This window comes from Microtus ochrogaster, chromosome 2 (assembly GCF_000317375.1).
Source record: "Microtus ochrogaster isolate Prairie Vole_2 chromosome 2, MicOch1.0, whole genome shotgun sequence".
Lineage (NCBI taxonomy): Eukaryota > Metazoa > Chordata > Mammalia > Rodentia > Cricetidae > Microtus > Microtus ochrogaster.
Window position 1 is genome coordinate 85,002,379 of NC_022010.1, and position 15,876 is coordinate 85,018,254.

At 38.1% G+C, this 15,876-nt stretch overlaps 2 protein-coding genes across 3 annotated transcripts in view; one reads left to right on the forward strand and one right to left on the reverse strand.

The window, feature by feature from the left end:
* Window positions 1-5,996, forward strand: part of Chmp2b (charged multivesicular body protein 2B) — a 27,553-nt gene extending 21,557 nt beyond the window's left edge. The window contains exons 5-6 of the mRNA XM_005345238.3: window positions 4,036-4,142; window positions 4,295-5,996. Coding sequence (XP_005345295.1) covers window positions 4,036-4,142; window positions 4,295-4,405 — 218 coding nt within the window. The 3' untranslated portion in view covers window positions 4,406-5,996. The remainder of the gene's footprint in view (window positions 1-4,035; window positions 4,143-4,294) is intronic.
* Window positions 5,997-9,923: 3,927 nt separating this feature from the next.
* Window positions 9,924-15,876, reverse strand: part of Pou1f1 (POU class 1 homeobox 1) — a 14,481-nt gene continuing 8,528 nt past the window's right edge. For both annotated transcript variants that reach the window (XM_005345240.2, XM_005345239.2), the window contains exons 3-6: window positions 14,085-14,309; window positions 12,026-12,190; window positions 11,032-11,092; window positions 9,924-10,202 (exon numbers count right to left, since the gene is read on the reverse strand). In XM_005345240.2, coding sequence (XP_005345297.1) covers window positions 9,992-10,202; window positions 11,032-11,092; window positions 12,026-12,190; window positions 14,085-14,309 — 662 coding nt within the window. In that variant the 3' untranslated portion in view covers window positions 9,924-9,991. The remainder of the gene's footprint in view (window positions 10,203-11,031; window positions 11,093-12,025; window positions 12,191-14,084; window positions 14,310-15,876) is intronic.

Here is a 15,876-nt window from a genome sequence, read left to right on the forward strand (position 1 = left end):
AGTAGGCTATGTGCCTTTTGGTAAAATATAAAATAATAGAAATGGGTTAATTTAAGATATAAGAGCTATCCAATAAGAAGTATGAGCTAATAGGTCAAGAAGTGTTATAATTAATATAGTTTCTGAGTGGTTATTTCAGGTCTAGGTGGCTGGGAAATGAAAGAGCGATCACCAACAACAGAGTTGGATAGGTCTGGGACGTATAAGGGAGACAAAATCATGATTAAACTATATTATATGAAAAAATCTATTCTTAGTTAAAGATAATACTGTGCCATAATTCCATCAGAGAATGGTCTTAACCATTTTTAATTTTACTGGATAGTATAAAATAGTAGTTTTTAAAGTCTCGACATGGTTGTCACACTGGAGATCTGTCCTGTGAGAAGAGAGACAGTGGAGCACCTGCTTGTGCTTTTATGTCACAAAGCACCATAAATTTATATTCCAAACATACCGTGAAAGAAGGGTGGTGGGTAAAGAAGGGTGGTGGTAAAGAAGGGTGGTGGTAAAGAAGGGTGGTGGGTAAAGAAGGGGACTCCCCAGCTATGGTTACTGATGCTGCAGCGCATTTCCCCTGTGCTTTCCTGGAGAAGTGAGAGCACATGCAGCCACGACAGTCTAACATAAATATTCAGCTTTAGGATCAGGCTGAGAATGTGCTGCAGTTGCTGAGTCATGGTTGCCTAACATGTCTAAGGCCCTGGTTTCCTTCTCAGCATCAAAAAAATAAAAATAGTTTTAGTATATCACCTATTCTCAATATGCCTTTACTAAACCCTTCATTTTCATCAATAGGGTTAGTTTCAAATTTGCAATTTATTTGATAATCTTTCTTTGAAACTGAGTTTGTTTTACTGTGTTGGCTTGTTAAATAACCTGAGATTATAAACTGAGATTTATTTGTGAGACCCCAAACTTCTTCCCAACAAAATGACCCCAATGTTAATTTTACTAATAATGACCGAATGACCCTTCAGCCCATGCTGGTCAGTACTGAAACATTTGTGTGTCAACATTTTGCACCATGCTGTCGTTTTCTGGCTGCTTACCTACTGTGTGGGGCTCTGCCAGTTTGGCTCCACTCACTTTCTAGCGTTTTAGTGTAATCATCTAGTGTAGCAAACAGCACCTTTCAACTTGCTAGATTACCTCCCGAGCTAATAGTCTCCTGCTCATTAGATGCTGACTATAATACTGTGAGTTTCTTCACTGATAGTTCAAAGAGTTGTTTACTTTTTATTTCATGCCTTAGAAAAACACAGGAAAGCTCTTTGAAACATCCCACCTTCTTTTCTGCAGGGTTCCCTGAGCCCTGAGGGGAGTGATATCCATGGAAGTTTTTGTCCTGCCTGGTCCTGAAGCTGTTCAGTTCCAAGTGAACACACAGGGGCTTATACTAATTATAAACTTTTTGGCCTGTTGCTCAGGCTTATTTCTAACTAGATCTTACAAATTAAATTAACCCATAACTCTTATCTATGTTTAGCCACATGGCTTCATAATTTTTCTCAGTAAGGCATTCTTATCTTCCTTCCTCTGCAGCTGGCTAGCAACATCCTTTCTGCCTTTCCTCTTCCCAGAATTCTCCGAGTCTGATTGGCCCACCTATACTTCCTGCCTGGCTACTGGTTTATTGAACCAGTATGAGTGACGTATCTTTCCAGTGTACAAGAGTATTATCCCACAGCAAAGGGATTTGATGCAGGCATCCCATTTATGGCTGAGTGCTCCAAGTTCTCCTACTTTACATACTGTCTTGCTGTGGGTCTCTGTATTTGTTTGCATCTGCTGCAGGAGGGAATTTCTCTGATGATGCTGAGTTTTTCTGATGATAGCTGAGCAAGGATATAGCAGAATGTCACTAGGAGTCATTTTATTGAAACTTTTTTTTTTTGTATAACACTAGTATTTGGTTTTGGTTTTATCCTAATTCCTTGGACTATCTTGTCTCAGGATTCAGGTCCTTGGTCACCCAAGCAGTGTGAGGCATGGGCCCATCTTGTGAAGTGGGCTGTAAGTCAAATCATATAGGTCGGTTACTCCCACAAGCTTTGTATGCTGTGTTGCTCAAACTTGTCCATATTCAAACTTTGGAACAAGGCCTGTGGGAAGTTTACATTTTTATCACATGCGTGCTGTTTTCTGATTGTGCTTCTGCAGTGCTCATACTCCGCCCCTCTCTCACCTCTTCTGTAGATCTTCTTCATTTATGCCAGTGCTTCTCAACCTTGCTAATGCTGCAACCCTTTAGTACAGGTGCTCATGTCGTGGTGACCCCTAACCGTAAATTATGTTCCTTTCTACTTCATAATTGTAATTGTGCTGCTGTTTTGAATTATAATGTAAATATGTAATATGTGAATACTGCACAAGGGTCTTTTGATCCCTTGAAAGTGGTCTTTGACCTCAAAAGGGGTCATGACCCACAGTTTGAGATCTGCTAATTTAGACCTTCACAGACCTGGCCTGGATTCTCACCTGTCTTCCTCTGTTACCGTTCAAGTTACACGCTGCTGAATTAATACTCCTGAAGCTTTCTTCTGGGGCTGCCTGACCAGATGTTTGGAGTGGGTTCTTGCTGACCACAGAGTAACAAAAACAAAACAAAAAAAGAAAAAGAAGAAAAAAGAGAGACAGAAAGAAAGAGAAAGAAAGAAAGAAAGAAAGAGAGAGAGAAAGAAAGAGAAAGAAAGAAAGAAAGAGAAAGAAAGAAAGAAAGAAAGAAAGAACGAACAGTACATACGAAAAGTAAAGCAGTGTTTTATAAAGGCCAGTATGAATTCTGAGCCTCAGAAAGGCAAAGTGTTTTGCTCTAAAAGCTGATCAGTACAGAATACAAGGACTGAGATTCTAATTTGAATCTAATGTCCTAATATAGGTTTTTATTCCTTAGAGATAGTATTCTATGATATTCCATGTTTATCATAAGGTTTTTAGACCTTTCTAAGTTTACTTTTTACTGTTTAACAAGCCAAATTTTTAATCTCAGAACCAATTCCCATTGTTATTAATGTCAGGGCTATCAAAAGCTAATGTGCAGAAGCAAACCAGGGATAGTGCTGAGATAACGGTTGAGTCTAACTTTCTTTCTGTGTTGAGCATAAGATCTGTGATTACATATTAGATAAGATATCTCATGGCATTGATTGCCATCTTATGTTTAAAGGAACATTAAGGTTGAAAATATTTGTACTGTGGTCTTGACCCAGATGGTCTACTGCTTCATGTAATATCCCTCAGGGAGATATAGCTCATAAGCCGTGAAGCATAGGCTGTGAGCTATTGCAATAGTAAGCCAGGATATGCTAAGAACCCTGTAGCTACTATTTCACTAACATGATGCCTTTACTCAGATTCTTTTCAATACATAATTTGGGTAGGAAAGGAAAGAAAGATTATGATATCAATAATAAACTTTCAGAGCTAAAGTGAATATTATTCTTAGAGCAAATTTCATAGAACATTTGGCCATATGTTTTATTAAAATATTCTACTGATGCCTTGAATGTTAGCATAAGAAATAATGTAGATAGTGTAAGTGGGTAGAAGACAGGCGATTTTTCCTAGACATTAACAGACAGTTTGATTCTTACAAATTTTTTCTTGGTTAGGTTTAACAGCTCAGTGGACGCCATGTGGAATCATATTTAAAACTTATGAGCCTAGAGCTGTAACTGTCACTGAATTTTGTTTATTCAAGATCTAGTTTTATAAATCACTTTATTCTTTTTTTTCTGGTGCTGAGCTTGAACCCAGAGCCTTGTGCATAGTGATCACAGTATTGCTGAGGTTTGGTTTACTACAGGATGGCATGTTAAAAATAGCATTGTTTCACATGACTTAGCTCAAAAGTATTTGTCAGTATAACTGATTGGAAGCTAAAACTTGAGTTTTGTCATTTGTTGGTTCTTCTAAATTTGCTTTTTAATCATTAAAATATGCGTGTATAGTTTGGTTATAGGTCGAAAATATAAACTTAACTTGTAATACATTTGAAAATAATTGCTTTGTTCCCTTCCCTTTCCCTCCAAGTCAATGACACCCTTGATGACATCTTTGATGGCTCTGATGATGAAGAAGAAAGCCAGGACATTGTGAATCAAGTTCTTGACGAAATCGGAATTGAAATCTCTGGAAAGGTGAGAACAGCTTATTTCATAATGAGAATTATTTTTGCCACTTTTGTCAGTGGTTTTTTGGGTTTTTTTTTTTTTTGGTCCATTAATACTACCTGCATGCTTTCAATGCGTGCTTGCTAACCTTTTTGTTCTCTCATTTCTGTGTGATATAGATGGCCAAAGCTCCGTCAGCTGCCAGAAACTTACCATCTGCCTCCACCTCTAAGGCTACAATCTCCGATGAAGAGATTGAACGACAACTCAAAGCTTTAGGGGTAGATTAAATTAAAAGCCATACTATTTTCACTTTCTATAGTTATTTGATCTAAAGTGGGTCCGTTGTAGATTCCTTTTACAAAACATATTCATTTTGCAAAAATGAGGACCATGAGTGAACAGTTGTTTCCTGACCCATGGCTATTTTGAATCTTTGCCAAAGAATAACAGTGATGCAAAAATCGGAACAGTTTGGGTTTTGAATAGAACCACGAAAGTCTGATGATGTGTGCAAAATGAGTTCTTTCTGCATCACATAGAGAAACAGTGTCAGTACTTAGTGCCGGGCGTGTTCTAAATCTTTTTACACTGAAATCAGAGTTCTTGTTAAATGCCGTTAGGCGCCAATGTAAAGAGCCTTGTAAAATATTAAAGGTGTATCGTTAATTCTGTATCTGTTGCTTGTCCTTTGTAGACAGTTCAGTTAGGACCACAGGCAGTGCAGCTGCCAAATTATTTTTAAACCATCTAAAGAAGAGTGCTATTTAAACATCTGTCTTTAAAACTGTCACGAGCTTTTACTTTTCTTCCATTTTTCCCCCTTTGGGAGAACATTCTAGCTGGTAAGTTTATTACCTTTCAAAATGTGCTTGGCACCTGCCTTAAATAGCACAAACATATTGTGCACATCTTTAAATTATTTTAACTGGCAAAAAAGAATTTCACTTTAAAATAAATTAAGTCTTAGAACAGTTACCCAAGCTGTCTTTTAAAGTTTACAAAAGCAAAGTGGATATAATTAACAAAATGAAGGAAGAAGATGCTGAATTAATAACATTTTATAGCAATGAAACCACACTTGTTCTTTCTTCCAAGAACTGAGACTTTCTCCATATAAATTATGACTTAGTCTGTGTTGAATTTTGGTTGTATTAATATACACATTAAACCCTCTAAATTGAAGCCATTTTTCCAAATGAAGTACTACTACTATGACAATACTTGACCTAGATTTCTAAAGTAAAGGGGTTTTTGTTTTGTTTTGTTTTTGGTAAATAAATTGTAACTTTGTCAGAAATTACTGCCTAAAATGCATCATTGTGTTAGCAGTAATTTAAAAGTAAGTTAGCTATGTTATATAGAGGCCAAGAGAAAGGAGAGGCTGCCACACAGTTAGAAGTAGAGGAGTTAGAATTAGCTTAGTTTTGAAGAATGATGTTGTAATATATGGATTCTGACACATCCCAACACAGAAAGTGTAGGAACTCCAATCAGTTTGACCTGGCTGATCCCGAGGGATGGACTTTTGGACTGTCGGATAACAAAGGCAGATACATACTGCTGCTTTAGACATGGCACACATACTCGCAAGGAACAGCAGCTCCCTCTGCCACCTACTTCAGAATCTGTAAGCATCTTGTGTTCAGAGAGTAGGCCTCAGGACTGCTGGTCTTAAGTGCACAGTTTGCAGTATCCCTGGACTGGAATGGGTCCACACATCGTACTGTATCATCGGGTATTGCACCCATACCTGTTTTGGATGTACATAGTAATGCTGTCTAACCTGATTTACCTTCTTATTTACATGTGGGAGCTTTGTGTTTTAAGATTATTTTGTCTTAAAAAACAAACTCAATAAAGATTTATTGCTCTTACCCATTTTTCTTAACTCGTTCACTTTGTTTTTGACTGCTGTTAAGACTAGAAACTGTATGTATTTAATAGTTTTAACAGAATAATTTTTGCTATTTTTCTGTAAGGAAGTTTAGACTGCTGTGCTGCTTCAATTTTATAAAACAAGAGAAAATGTCTTTTAAGATCTGAAAATGGTTACAGGATTAGTGTTTGCCAGTGGGGCAAGCCCAACAATTAGTAGATTTCAATGAAACGGTCTTGATCATTCCTTTCCTGCAGTCTCCAAGAACGAAACATTCAGAGTTATATTTTCAAATGTACAAGTAGCAAATACTTGCTTCTATTTGAGTCAAATATGGATACTCAGATCTTTGGACCCAAAATTGATGGTGAAATTATTCTGACTTGACTGCATTAATAGATTTTTTTGGGGGGAGGGGGGGGACACAGTACAATCATAGTAAACCTATCGGTAACTTTATTTTCTTTTACTAAAATTAAGAATTCACTTTAGAAATAGTGATTTTAGTTGGCTGAGTGCAAAAGAAGTCATTTGTAAAATTTTTCCTTAGTACTAGTATTTGTTCAGCATGGGCTCGCCAGTGGAGAGGGAGCGGAGTAATACATTAGTGTCTCTGCGGCTAAAAGAGGTCCATCAGGTCATGGATGGTGAGACTTCAGAGTCCTAGCATGTCATGTAGTATGGGTGTGCTGTGGGTCTCCTTCCTCGGGGATCATCAGCCCCCAGTCTTTGAGAGTGGAGGGAAGCAGAAGTGAGGAACCGGGTTCATATGGCTGTGGAAACAGTGAAAACAGCCCCCGGGAGACTTCAGCGAGAAAACTCAACTCTATCCCAGAGTATGTAGAATATATGCGTAGCAGGGAACTATGCCAAGGGCCACACTAAGGGTAAGTCAGGCATGGGGCCTAGAAACATCCAAATAAGGGTAGGTAGAGAGGAGGAAGCCTTTCTGGGGAGGAGGTCCTTCATGTTTCTGAGCTTGGAAAAAACTGCCAAGCCAGGATAGACTGCGACCTGAAAGCAACAGTGCCTCCCAACAACGTGCCTCTACAAATGAAGACGTTTGGTGTTGGGAAGCATCAAATGACCATGTTGTGTTACACAGACTGCAGTGGATGCTAGAAGGGAATCCGTGGTAGACAGGGCTGGGTTAAAGTAGCTCAAAAATGAATGAAATGAACCAGAGGGGGGAGCCTAGCAGGCGGTGTCGTTGTTATTTGACTTTCATTTATATTTTATTCCCCTTTGAATGTCCAAAGAAACAGCCTTCTTTTGGTCAAGCGCATGTTTCCCACAAGCCTAATTCCCACATTTCTGGCCTGTTTTCTGTGTACCTAATTTAAAACCGCACCCACTTAAGTTTCACAAGGTTTGTCAAGGTTGAAAAGAGACCTTTAATTTTCTCCTTATTACAAAAAGATCTCTCTGCAGCAGAAAAAGCTGCATTTTCCAATTTTGTCTTTGCAGAAGCTAAGTAAAATGACTCTTTTAACCTTAATTTCTTTAAAAGAAGTAAAAGAGAAAAAAAAAGAAGTAAAAGAATCCTGGATTATGAAGCCTAAAGTTTATGAGGAACCAACACATTTCCTCTGTTAGCCTTCAGACCTTGAAAGCCCACTTTCCCATGCCCAAACTCTTGAAATGCTTTAAAAAGAAAAAAAAATATATCTTTTCCACCACTAGAGATAGAAGGTATGTTCATCTTGTTGTATGAGTGTGTTTTTCAGCCATTTCTGTTAGGTAGTGTTTAATGTTATATTTTAGTTAGTGTTTTATGAGAAATGAGCGGTTCTTTCCATTTTAATGATTTCCCCGCTAGATTCCTGGAGGCATGCACTGTTTGGCCCACAAGGACATAAAATAGAAAGTCTCTGGCTTAAGTCAGCCTTTGGTCTTTCTTCCCCAGAATCTGAACAGTCAATTGCAGTTGTCATTCTTTAACTACAGTTTAGGACTCTCTATATATTAGGCTTCTCTGCTTTACAGGTTAAAATCTAATTGAATATTAAATATGACTAGAAAATAGCCTCAAAATGCATTGATGCAAATGAGTGTACTGATGGTGTCCAAACTTGAAAAGATAACATTATAGACACATATTTATGATCTAATTAGATATATTTGTTGTATAGATTATATTAACCATGACCATTTTGTATATGTTTAAAATACAAAAAAGCAACTGGTCTGGGTTTATATTGCATTGAATTTTGCTTCTTTTTAAGGTTCCAAAGTGCAGTGTGAGATTTTGCATGTGTATGTGTGCACGTGTGTATGCAATGAGACTGCCACTTGCAAACTAATTTATGTTTTAAGTAGTTTAAGAAAATAGTAATTATCCAGAGAAAGTTACATCTGAAAGACAGTCACTTGGAATTCTGGAGATGCAGCCAACACAGATTAGGTGGTGCACCTGTGCCTCGGTGCAGCTAATTTGTTTGGAGACGTCTGTGTGTACTAAGGTATGTCCCTGGCCCCCTTTCCCTTTTCTTTTTAGGTACAGTCTTACAGTGTTGAATTCACTCTGTGGCCAGACCAACTTTGAATTTGTGATCCATGATGGTTATGATAGTGGCTGGGATTACAAGCTTGCTGCCACCCGGTCCAGTTTTAATACTGTGCGTGTTGGGGGAGGGAAATGGAAGGAAAGGAGGGAGGAAAAACTGATAAAAGAATAAACTTAATAAAAATAAAAAATATATATGTAAAAGACACTGGATGGTATAATTTATTTAGTTAGTATGCTTAGCTGTTAAAGCCTCATCTAATTTCAACTCATGTTATACAGAATAGGTTAGATGAACATTGCCCAGAGACTGACATTGAAAACTCCGAAGTTGCTATTCTAGATTTGCATCACATTATAGGTCGCTTCTACTTGCACGTGTTAAAGGGGTTCACTTTTAGATTCAATAAATACCTTCCTTGTAATTCTGAGGATTGAAAAGTCAATATTTCCAACTTTTATTAATAATAAATCATGCTGTAACCAATCATAGCAAAATTGACACATTGTTAAGGGACCTCAAGTGAATTTCTACACTGAGATATCAAAAATAGCTTAGATTTTTCAAGTTGGCTGGCACCCTTTACATTTGTATCAGTTGTGCAGTATATGACCCATTCTTTAGCCCTGTTCATAGATTCCTACAATAAGCAAGCGCTTTTCTAGTCACCAGAGAAAAAACAGCAAATAAGACAGGCAGTCTTGCCTTGTTACAGCTTACAGACAGAGAGATTGATGGAGGGGTCTGGAATCCCTAAAGTATATTTTTGTTTCTGAGTTTCAGTTGTGCTCCAGCATCTGAAACATCCGAGGGATACTTTACATTGAGCTTAAGTTTGCAGCTTTTGTTTTCTGCAACAGAACGGCAGAAAGCTAATGTTTCTTAAAGAATATAGACATCATGCCTAAATGTTTCCACAAATCTTTCAAAAAAACATTTCTTTAGGGGCCAGTCCTCAATGTTAACTTTAAAGATACTCTGACTGAAAATTATTTCTGATGGTAAAGGTAAAATTCTTGGTCACCTCAGTCTTTCAAACTTTACTCAAAAAATCTTTAGGGCTAGTGGCATGCCTAATATAAACCAATATACTTTTTCATTTTTAGATTTATTTTTATCATATATAAAGCTCATATATGAGCTTTTTGCCCACATGTATATTTGTGCACCACATGCATGCCTGGTGCCCACAGAGACTAGAAGAGTCATGAGCCCTCCTGGAAATGTTGTTACAAATAATTGTGAGCCAGAGGCAGAATGGATGAAGTATTGGGGGAGGGTTTCCTAGCTGTTAGTGTCTTAGAATTAAAATGAACACTGAATTCTAAGAACAATTAAATATCTCAGTTTACATCACTGGGTCCTTAAAAAAAAAAACTGCAATTATTGATTTAATCTAGTTGAAACTAATCAAGTGAGTAACTCCTGATTTTGCTCAAAAACTGAAAGGCGTGGAAAACTGCTACCCAAATGGCTACCCCGCCCGAGTCTTATCGGCAGTCCAGGTGCTCCTTCGAAATAGAGAACAGACTTTGGTTCAGACTGGTTTTCACCCGTTTTTCTCGTTGCCTTCGGTTGCAAAACCAAACTCTTACTACTTCTTTCTCCAGGTTTAGTTCTTCAGCCATCCGCATGATCTCCTGAGAGGAAGGCTTGCTCTGCTGTCCAAAGTGCCTCTCCAGAGCATCCTTAGCTGCAATACTGGGGTGAGGAGGGTGGGGGGAGGTTGATTGGAGTCGGGGGAAGATAGAGTTTGGGAGGAAATTATGTCTCTTTCAATGAAGTTTTTGGAAAAATAAAATTAGGTTTACCTTTCTAAATATCACCCTGAAGAAGTAACTTATAAATTCTGGAAACACTCGTGAAAGACAAATCTGACTTTTTTTACACAGAGGCATGTCTTATTCCAGATAGGCAAAAACAAAGAAACTCAGGTTCTCTCACTGTATGCCACAAGAGGGCACCAAGTTCTTAACAAAAGCAAAGAAGTGTGGGTCTTTGGAAGCACAACTGCTCCCTGCCCACTCATCCCCTGCCCCAGTCATCCCCAGTGTTTATAACACAGGAAATGTGCAATTGACAAGCAGCCGAGATAAAACCTTCTGCGATTTCCCATTAGTGCCTCCCAGAAACAACAGTATCACTAAATTATACTTCACGGTTGTCAGGAGAGCGGTCCTGATAGACCTTGGGCTGACACACTGGTGGATTTTTTTTGTTATTTTTAGTTAAGGTACTACACGTGCAGAGAAAGAGCTTGTATCTTCAAGGCCATCAGTGAATTGTCTGGTTTCCATTTTTAGTCAAATGTCTGTGTCAAGCCAGTGAATCAAGCAACACATATTTGTTCATGAAATGTAAAATAGATACTACCTTTGTTTCTCATGAATTTGCGTTTTGAAACATTTTCTGTTTCTCCGATTATTTCTATTCCTCCCACGCTGTTGCTCTTACACTACACTTTGATGCTGATTCCATGTGAACACTTTTTTTTCCTCTAGCAAATTTACTATCTCAAAGGAATACCAACCTGATAGTTGTTCTTCGTTTCCGTTTCCTCTCGTTCGCTCCCACTTTTTCATTGTACAACGCTGGAATGTAGGAAAGAGATAACAAAAATAGAAAGTAAGTTTAAACTAGCATTTGGGGTTTCAATTTTCTATACAAAATAATGCAAAGTATGATTGTCGTGCATTTCTGTCTTAAATGTTTGTAAGCGAGGCCATTGTATATTGCATTCTATAGAAAAAGTATTAAAGCAAAGTAAATGTAAATCTTGTAAATATGATTGTTTACAAACCCCATGTTCATTTTCAATTAAAACATTCATTGTAAATGCTTTGAGTCTTACTCCTTTTTTATTTCAGTGACATATATACTAGTGTGTTTGTGTTTGTGTGTAGGTATGGGTATTTGAGTACAGGTGCCTGTGGAGACCAGCAGAGGACATCAGATCCCTGGGAGCCAGAATTGCAGGTGCTATGAGCTGCAGGATGGGGGTGCTGGGAACGTGACTCCAAACCTCTGCCAGAGCAGTGTGCTCTGGATACCTGATCTCCTCATGCCGACGTACCTGGTTCTTTCTCAAGTCTTGCCACTATTACACATAAATTATATTCTCTCTGTGTGTGTTAGAATATCAAACTTTTATTTTTACGATGGTATTACTTAACATACTGTTGTGAGCACTAAGATCAGGCTGTAAAAGTAGCTCTTATAAGTTACCCCTGGATAACACAAAGTCCAGGAAATGTAGATGTTCAGGAATATCCAGTACTAAATTTATGCCTATAGTTTGATTTTTAGGAAGTTTCACCACACAGTGTGTCCTTTCCTAGGTAAATTTGTTTCTACACTTGCATCACACTGGTCTCTTCTCCCCCACCTGTTCACTGAGATACTTATTTTTCATTTCAAAGAGACTAAAAAGCCCTCCACCCTCCTGCCTCAGCATACACCCTGCCGCCCCTAGCAGTCCTTAGCAACTACACCACAGCCCAGGCTGCACAGATTCGCCCAAGTACCTCCGACTTGCTCAGCTTCCTCCAGCCACTTGGATAATATTGCTTTCAGTTTGCATGCATTTTTGAAACTGAGCTGCAAGTTTTCAAATCGGCAGATGGTTGTTTGGCTGAATTCTGAGCCGTGCACAGCGGCCAGAGCTTCGCCCACGTTTGTCTGGGTGTATCCTGTGAAAAGGTGAGAGATAGCCTTATCTCCAACTTAACCAGGAAGGTCAGGGTGCGTCCAGCAGCACACGTGCTAAATCTTTGTGATTTACCCTTTAAAAACTCCATAGCCTTACAATTTAGAACTGTTTAGATTTAGCATATAATTACAAGGTACACCAAAATGTTTCTCTAGTTGATAAGTTACTTTTTCTCTTAAAGTCAAAATGACTCGCATGTAAACATGATGGTAGTGAACAGATACCGTGTGTGTCCTAATACTTGATAATGAACTTACTAATTCTTGGTCTTTTTATCATGATTATCAAATATGATACATGCTCAAAATATTTTGACCCATCAAGTATAGTATACCAAATGTACAGTGTTAGATCAAGCACACTTTTATGTATGAAATTTTTTTTAGCAAAATATTGTTACACCAAATAAAACTAAGATTGAAGTTTATTTTGCTGAAAAATACTTCATTCAAAAGGCTGGCTATGGTCCCACATTTTATTCCTAACTCCACACACATTTACTATTTTATTGGGTAAGACATCTATTGCCCAGCAAAAGGTCTTTATCAATTGCCCTGAACATCTCTAGCATATAAGGTAAAATAAGCCATCAACGTATAATTTAAAATATCCATAGCAATATAAACATAACTGAAAATAACTATGATAATGAAGTCCCCTGCTGCTTATTACATGTACTCAGTACATATTATTTCAGGGCCTAGGGCTATATACCTTATGTATAATATGACTGCATATGATGCACATCAATAAATGTCATTACAAATTACCTACGGCTCATTCCGCGAGTTCAGAGGTTTGAACTATCATTTCAGCCCATTTAAAAATATATACTCTTTCATGAACTTGAACCACAATTAGTGTTATGGTTATTCCATTTTAAAAATACTTTTCAATAGAAAAGGAGCAGTGGCTTGGAATAGACAATTTACAGAAATGGAGACATAAATGATTACCAGACAGTAATGTGAATAACAATAGTTTAAAATGAAATTTAACATTTTCACTAAAACTACAGTGCCAGGCCACTTTGTCTTTTCAAATGTCCCGAAGACTAAGAGCACACTGATCCTTAGCCGCTGTATACTTATTTTGTAGTCTGGTCATTTGCTCTCTGTTGGAGATATAAGAGATATCTGTGATGGTAAAATTCTGTAAAGATGAGTTTGACAACATCTATCAAAATACATTAGTGTTTAAGCGATAATTTGGCACGTGCATTTTCTGTTCATATATGAATATCAATGCAAAAATGCATTTATAGAGTTACTAACTGTGGCGTTGCTTTCACCACTAAGAGACTAAAACCATGTAAGAGACCTAGATAAATAAACTCAGGTATTTATATTTATAAGGGGGTAGTCTACAGATTTATACATACCCTCAGGAAGTGAACTCTGAAAAAACTCTAAGCTCCCCAAAATTATCTGCATAAAAGAATATATACATTGCTTATAGATGTGTGAGGTAGCTCTAGAAAGATACCCAAGAAATGTGAAGAAAAAAAAGAGGGAGCAGATGATGGAATGTCTTGTACATTTTCATCGTTTCAAATCATATGATTGAAGTATCTATTCAAAATTTCAAGTAAAATATTTAATAAAGGGGTCACTTTAAAGTTAATCTTGAGGTAGGCTAAATATAAGGAAGCAGTATTAATTTAAAAATACATGCTTTCATCCTGTTAAGAATTTACAAGAAATTAAAGAATTTTGATGTGTTTTAGTTTTCCCAACCTGACTAGGTTAAAGGCACAGGAGACACAGAGATTGTGAAGCCTCTTGGACTTTCAAGCAGAAAGTAAAATATTTCCCAGTAAAGAGTAAGATCTGCAAATAAAGTTGTTTGACCCATAGCAGTTAGCAAAGACATACCTAACTTAATCCTTCTCACTTTAAATTCGTTGGCAAATTGCTCAAGTTCCCGGATTTCTGGGGAGTCCATGTCAATTGGCTCTTCAACCAGTTTACTTTTCCTCCTGAGCTCCTGCTTGAACTCAGAGGCTGTGGGGTCTTCGGCCAGGAGAGGCTGGTGCAGTGGAGGAAAGCCATGACTCAGGGTGTGATCCGGAAACTTGTACAGACAGGGGGTTAGACCGCCTGTGGGTGAAGGGAGAGCGAAGGACTGTTGGTGATTACGTCTGTTTCTCTACAAGCAACACACTGTTAGAAGTCACTGTTGTCCGTCACAACTCTCGGTTTGTTCTCAATGAAGGACTTTGTAGTACAGCCCAGGTTGCCTTTGAGCTGTGCAATTCTGCTACCTTGACCACCCAGGTGCTCGGATTATGATTATGTGCAATGCCACATTGATTCAATCTTAATTTGTACACCTTATGCTATGCTCAGTGTCCTTAAGCAGGATCCCGAGTAGATTGTTAGTTGGCACGAGATTACCTTCCACCTCCCCCAGGGGAACAAAACCAAAGTTACAGTCAAAGGAGAAGGAGACAATTTTAAGTAGCTAAATTATTTTCTAGTTCTCTCTCAGGAAGGGTGCAAGGTTTCATTTTTTTTTTCTTGTAAAAGACATGTATTCCTGAGAGTCTGGAGCTCAGATCTAACCAGATTGCACGCCTTAATCTTTGCCATCTTAATTAACTAAAAAAGTGACCTCTAGTGTTTCCTATAACCAAGGTACAAAGTGTTTGGACTCCATGCTATACTGAGAAATCCTTGTAACTGAGAAATTAATATTATATAATGTATTCTATTTTTAAGAGTTGTCCAGTTAAATTTTAGGATAGCCTTTTAAAAAAAAAAGATTATGTATACAGTGTTCTATCTTCCTGTAGGCCTGCAGGCCAGAAGAGGGCACCAGATGTCATTACAGATGGCAGTTAGCTACTGTGGTTGCTGGGAATTGAACTCAGGACCTCTGGAATAGCAGTCGGTGCTCTTAACCTCTAAGCCATCTCTCCAGCCCCCCCCCCAATATAGCCTTTAATAAGAAATGATACTTATGCTAGCCATCCTGGTCTTTGCTTCCAGTCCTCACGCCCATCACAATCCTAGTAATGTAAGGCCTCTCTATAGGACATGTCTGTCTATTTCATGCTATCAGGTTCCTTTTCCATCTAAAACTAAATGAGTTAGAAAGGAAAAGTTGTTTATCTACCCCACAATTTACAATCTAGGAAGTCTCAGTATAAAGAAACCAGGAACTTCCTTCCAGATAGTAGCTGCCTTAACTTTGCACAGTAGTCACATCGACTGGATTCAACCGACTTAGAAAAAAACACAACTTTATTTTCCAGTCCATACTCGGGTAACTCAAAAAACTTTCTCTCAAAGCTTTCCTAAATTTAAACACATTAGGTCGCCTCTACTCAATCTCTTTCACGCAGAACTGGAAGAATTTAAACAGCACATTAGCAGTGAGCCACTCCAGGGAAATCCGAGGGTCCTTTTTCTTAGCACAAACACTCTCAGAAAGCCGATGCCTAGAAAAGTCATTGAAAGGAGTCAATGAAAAATGAGCAAGAAACCCCAAGTTGCAAGGTTTAGTGACCACAGTAAGCATGAAAACGTGACGTGGTGAAACTTGAAGCATCCATGATTACATCTGTTACATCATCATCTTCATAGAACTTGCCTTCCTGAGCACTACCCTAGAAGCTAGCATCATAATCAGACAGAATTTTCTTCCCAGCCGGGCGATGGTGGC